The sequence below is a fragment of the Herpailurus yagouaroundi genome, unplaced genomic scaffold (genome assembly GCF_014898765.1).
Source record: "Herpailurus yagouaroundi ecotype Mexico unplaced genomic scaffold, PumYag 410, whole genome shotgun sequence".
NCBI lineage: Eukaryota > Metazoa > Chordata > Mammalia > Carnivora > Felidae > Herpailurus > Herpailurus yagouaroundi.
This window is the reverse complement of record NW_024412627.1, coordinates 2,435,105-2,441,104: the sequence shown is the minus strand read 5'-3', so window position 1 is coordinate 2,441,104 and position 6,000 is coordinate 2,435,105. Positions and strand designations below refer to the sequence as shown.

Here is a 6,000-nt window from a genome sequence, read left to right as displayed (position 1 = left end):
GCATTTACTTAGAAAGCGAGAACAGTGAGATGTTTCGATCAACACAAAAAGTTGAAAACAGGTTAAAAAAGATTGTGGGCTATTTTAGTCTGACCTTCCGGTTATTTCTCCATTTGAAAAAAAAATGTGTGTGTATATGTATGTATGTACACACACACACACACACACACACACACACACACACACATTTAAGTAGGCTCCATGCCCAGTGTGGGGCTCAAACTCATGACCCCAAGATTAGGTCACGTGTTCTACCGATTGAGCCAGCCAGGCCCCCTAAAATACGTAGGCTTTTTTTTTTTTTAATTTTTTTTTTTCAACGTTTATTTATTTTTGGGACAGAGAGAGACAGAGCATGAATGGGCGAGGGGCAGAGAGAGAGGGAGACACAGAATCAGAAACAGGCTCCAGGCTCTGAGCCATCAGCCCAGAGCCCGACGCGGGGCTCGAACTCCCGGACCGCGAGATCGTGACCTGGCTGAAGTCGGACACTTAACCGACTGCGCCACCCAGGCGCCCCAATACGTAGTTTTTAATAGCTTAATTTGCAGGGGCACCTGAGTGGCTCAGTTGGTTAAGTGGTTGACTCTTGGTTTTGGCTCAGGTCACGATATCATAGTTCGTGAGTTTGAGCCCCGCATCGGGCTCTGTGCTCACGGCTCGGAGCCTGCTTCGGATGCTTTATCTCCTCTCTGCCCCTCCCCCCCAGTCGTGCTCGCTCGTGCGCTCTCAAAAATAAATGTTAAAAAGAAAATAGCTTAATTTGCAATCCAAGGATATTTTTCAGTTGAACTGATGCATCGGTTTGAAAACAGAGTAAGAGGGGCCAATCCTGATCATAGCTGTAAACTTCAGACAAATCCCAAGTGCTATAACTATTGTACAGTAATTTCTCACTCAGTGTGCCATTATGACACATCACGCAGCCGTTCACGTGTGACTGCGGCACGGGAGGGACAGCCGTGCCTGGCACTGCTTGAACATGACCCCTGTGTGCTCTGTGGTGTGCTTGTGCATGCCAGTTGATGTGGACGGGCTGGTGTAGGCCTGACTCGGCCCCTGTAATTGGTACCAGGCCCAAGAAATGCCGGTGTTGCCACAGAGATGGCCCCAGTTCCTCGGGGTCTTCAAAAGTCGGTTGCCAGGTGGAGGCCTCTGGTAACATTACAGGTTGATTACATAACACATTTGAGTGTGGGCTTGCTTTAAAATGCAATTTTTGTCATCGGCTCTTAACTGTGGGGACAGTGGAGAGGATATGGAGGAGGGAGGAGCGGGGAGACTAGAATGAAGAGATAAGAAATCAGAACTGCTCTTGGCTCTTGATGGTCTCTGGGTACGTAATGCCAGTGCAGATTCAGAAATGGTCTCGGAATGCTCGCCTTCCTGCAGATGGGCAAGTGAAGGAGGGCGGACCCAAACTCATTGCTGCAAACGATGCCCCTGCATGAGTGGGAGAAGAGGGAGTGGGCTTGGGGCCCCAGACGGAAGAGGGAGACAGTGGGCTCTGGGGCTGAGAGCACCTCCCCTCTCATTCTCTACCTGAGCGGTTCTGCCCAGCGGTTGCCTGTCTGTGGGTCCGTGGCTGGGATCCTGTCTGTGGGTCCGTGGCTGGGATGTGCTGATTGGGGGGTTGCTGCTCAGTGTGTTTCCTAGCTGCCTTCGCCTTAGCCTCTGGTGGCTGCTCATTCGAGACGGACAGTTGTCAGAACGTGTGGCTCCTGAAGTGTCTTCAACAACAACCCCCAGGAATCCATGCAGCAGTTTGATTGCAGTTGTTGTGAATCAAAATATGGCTAATTGTTTAGACTTGGGGCAAATGTATAGTTGACAGGAAGTCTGTAGAGAGCCCTGACCTTCTCTCTGGGTTTCTTCTGCCTATTCAGTCAGGGCCAGGGGCTGGTAATTTGCTTTCGATATACTTCCAGAATTAAATTTTGAGTCATTTGTTCCCTTTGCCTTAGCATAAATAATTGAAAATCGATTGCACGGTAGCATGGATATGTAGAATACACTCAGAATTTGGGTTTTGAGCCAGCTGGGAAATTCCCTTCAGTTTTTCTGAATCCCATGTATTTGAAGAATGTTGAAACAAGATGTTTGAGGAAGTAAATTACTATTGCTGTTGAATGTGACCTGGAGGGAACTGAGGAAAGTAGAACTGGAGACACAGTTACTGATTTTTTTTTTTTTTTTTTTTTTGTTTCCTAAATACCTTTGTTAGGCCTCTGAAGAAGCCTCCCTCAGGGCATTGGAAAGTCTGATGACAGAATTCTTCCACGATTGTACAACCAACGAAAGAAAACGTGAGATAGGTAAGTGAAGTGCTGAGTGTCGCCAAGAGTCCTTTCAAACACACAAAGTGTGTGGTGAGGAGGAAGGAGTCGGTTGCCTGGGCTGGTCAGGCCTGCTTGTTTCCCCTTAAATTCTTGGCTTTTTTTGGCTCTTGTTTTGCTGGTCGGTGGCGTCTGTCAATCAAGGGCTGTGGTTCACGGAGCCCGCCATAATCCATGGTGATGGGTTCTCTCTGGCCAAGTGTGGAAAACCCCTCCCGCCGCTCTCTTCTTAATTTCAGCAAAGTTGAACTTCTGTCACAGAAGCCCGTGACTGTTACCTTAAGAAAACAGCTCCTAAAAGTGTCAGAACGACATGGTTTTGGTGTGTAGAAGTCCAATCCAAACCTTATCTGGTGCCTAGAGGTCCTTTATGTAACTGGTATTCCCTTGGGGGCTGCTGCTACATCTTTATCTCTATGATTGTCTCCCCCATTCTGCAAGTTGTGATGAATAAAGGCTTCAAACAACAGAGATGAAGATATAATTACCTTGGGTCTCCTGGGAACCTCAGCACCTTCTAGAATTTCCTTTTGAATTTCATATTCATTTACATGAGCATTATCCATTGAAGCGCACTGTGAACTGTCAGATCTCTGCCTCAGAGACATGCTGCACTGTGGTCCTAGAGCACTCTTTCCCCCTCTCTGAGTCCTCACTTAACCCCTGAACTTGAAAATGGAAAATGTGTTCTTCTCTGTCCCAACCTAAAAGCTTTTCCCTCGGATGTTTGACTGCTGGGTAATAACTTTACATTCATTGTTTTCACCTCCAGGGAGGCCTTTTTGCGTGTCTCTAGGACTCTGGAGGCCCATTTCTCTGCCCCACTTGGCTTCTCTAAGTCATGTTGGCCAGTTGGGTGTTGTGGCTGATTTCTGCCTTTGGTCCAAGGTTTGACTAAGGTCTGGATTTCCAGGTAGCCAGTAGACCTTTTTCTCTCGCTTTCTTTGAGCATCATATCAGCTTCTGGTAGTTGAACTTCTTACTTTTACTTTTTTTTTCTTATTTATCCTTGAGAGTGCTACTACTTATTTATCCTTGAGAGACAGAGTGTGAGTGGGGGAGGGACAGAGAGAGAAAGAGAGGGAGACACAGAATCCAGGCTCCAGGCTCTGAGCTGTCAGCACAGAGCCCGACGTGGGGCTCGAACTCACGAACCGTGAGATCATGACCTGAGCCACAGTTGGACACATAACCAACTAAGCCTCCCAGGCGCCTCTTTACTCTTCTACTTTTAAACTTGGTGCTCTCTTTTGGGCCTGCCCCATATATGCCTGTCTTTTCTGACGGAGTGTCTATAGAGAACCAGAGCTTTCATAAACAAGGGATCATTGTTAGTTTTATGCTGCCAAAGTACCTTATACTTAACAGTAAAAATACAACTGGTGATTTTTACCAAAGCAGGTGAAGGATCTTTCTCTTACATCAATCTGCTATATCCCAACACTAATATCTTTGAAGTCCTATTTTTAGCTTATAATTGAAGTGGTTTTGGTCTTTCTCTCAATTAAAACAATTTTTCTTTAAAAGTATTTATTTATTTTGAGGAGGGGAGGGGCAGAGAGAGGGAGAAAGAGAATCCCAAACAGGCTCCACGCTGTCAGCACGGAACCTGATGCAGGGCTCGAACTCACACACTGTGAGATCATGACCCGAGCTGAAGTCAAGGGTTGGACCCTTAACTGACTGAGCCACCCAGGCACCCTGGGTTTTCTCTCAGTTTTTGGTTTGCCAAGCAAATATTGCTCACCTTCAGTGTTCATGAATTTAAAGTGGAACTTCTTAACTAAACTTGTATTCTAATCTGATTTTAAAATAGCTTTAAATAACCAGATACTACAAATGTCTAATTTAAACACAGGCTAAGGAGAGTCTCCAGGGGTTTGGTTCTATATGGTGGGTGTGTCTCAGTTGGCTTCTCTTTGTACCTAGTCTTTGGAGCTTTGTTTGAGTGTGTGGGCTGGAACCGCGTGATTCCTTTTCCATAGTTTAGGATAAACTAACTTTCCTGGCGAGGTGGCGGAAAGGAGGCGCGTTATTAGTACTCTAGAGGTACAGCTGTTAGCAGGGAACCTCAAGGGACAGTCTGGTCATTTTCACAGCGGAGGAAGCCGAAACATCAAAGAGGAGCAGTGATCCCTCGGAATCAGACTCCATGAGTGAGCAGCACAGTCTCCAGCCCAGCGTTCCTCATTTCTAGCCAGAGCTCGTTCTTTCCAGTTTGACTCCTGCTCTGGGATTCATACAAGCTTTTACTTAACCATAAGGCTGCTACAGTGAGGTCTTCTGCTAGCAGAGCAGTGATCTTAGGGTCCTTCCTGCTTTTCCAGGGGCTTCCTAGAATCTCTAGGGGTTGTTTGCCTTTTATTCATCCTTTTACTCTTCAAAATTTTTCTATTTTTAAACTTCCTTTTTAACCTTTTAAATTTATGTTTATTTTGATTTAAAATTTTTTTACCCCCTTTGTTTTGTATTTCATGCCCTGTGTAGCAGGTCAAGATGACTAAGGGGCAGTGTGTTCGGAAACGTGGTGACAGACTTTCAGTGCTTGCTGTCCTGGGCTTCTGGCTGGTGGTACCAGGAGCCTCAGGAGGGGGAAAACCATTTCTAACTGATTTGATGTGGACAGGGCTGCTCGTGGTAACTCCCACGATTGCTGCTCTTACCGTTTTTCATGTGGTAGTTTAGAATGAAACCAAACGAATACCAAATACAGAGAATTAGCCATCTGTAATTCTCTTGCATTTTTTTCCTGTCCTGTGTTTATAAGGTTAGCCTTAATGTTTTCTTGTCCCGCTTCTCTAGCCATCATTTTGTGTGTGTTTGTGTGAACACTGTTGAGTCCTGAGGAAATACATATAGCCTGTAACCCAGAGGAGACAGGTTAACAATTAGCCTTCGTTTATAAGGTAAAATGATACTTTGATCACTTTAGGCTAAGTAAGAACTTTATCATTGAAAGTTTCTCTGCCTCAATTAGTGCCCTTAGGCTATTGGATTGTAGATGGCTGAACACATTGTCCATGTTCATTGTCACCTCAGAGTCAGAAGAATGTTGTACAGTCTGTCCTTTCTATCTCGAAGACGCAGCTGGATTTTGCTATTGTTTTGGGGGCCATTCAATTATATGGAGAGATGTGTGTTTAAAAACCTGATGAGACAGCCCAGCCATGTGTTAATTTCATGTCTTTTTCATAGCCTTCTTTGTTGCTATTTAACTTTTTCAGAGGAGCTTCTTGATAACTTTGCCCAGCAAATAGGAGCCTGGAGACTCTGCCTGTACTTCCTCTCCAGCACCAGGAATGACTATGTCATGATGTACAGTTTAACGGTGTTTGAGGTGAGTTGTCAGATGCCTTTATACTGTACTGAAAAGTCTTTTGTAATCACGACGCCAGGTCATTGGCACTAGACTTTAGCTTTGAGGTGCAGCTGACAGGGAAACAGCAGTAGCTCAGCTCAGGGACTTCCTCCCACACGCCGCCCCCGTCAAGATGTCTGGCTTCTGGGGCACCTTTCCATCTTCAACCCAGAAAGGTGAGGCAGGGCTGGTTTGGTAACGTGTAACTTTGCCTTCCACGTCATCATTTAAAAGAGAAAGGTAATGAAAGAGAAACAGTTTGGGAGGAGAGGTGATACCCATAATGCTGTTACCCAGCCAGAAACA

At 45.7% G+C, this 6,000-nt stretch overlaps 1 protein-coding gene across 7 annotated transcripts in view; it reads left to right on the top strand.

The window, feature by feature from the left end:
* The first annotated feature begins 2,224 nt into the window (after positions 1 to 2,224).
* XPO6 (exportin 6) overlaps positions 2,225 to 6,000 on the top strand; it is a 73,392-nt gene continuing 69,616 nt past the window's right edge. For all 7 annotated transcript variants that reach the window (XM_040463610.1, XM_040463609.1, XM_040463606.1 and 4 more), the window contains exons 1-2: positions 2,225 to 2,315; positions 5,561 to 5,673. In XM_040463610.1, coding sequence (XP_040319544.1) covers positions 2,264 to 2,315; positions 5,561 to 5,673 — 165 coding nt within the window. In that variant the 5' untranslated portion in view covers positions 2,225 to 2,263. The remainder of the gene's footprint in view (positions 2,316 to 5,560; positions 5,674 to 6,000) is intronic.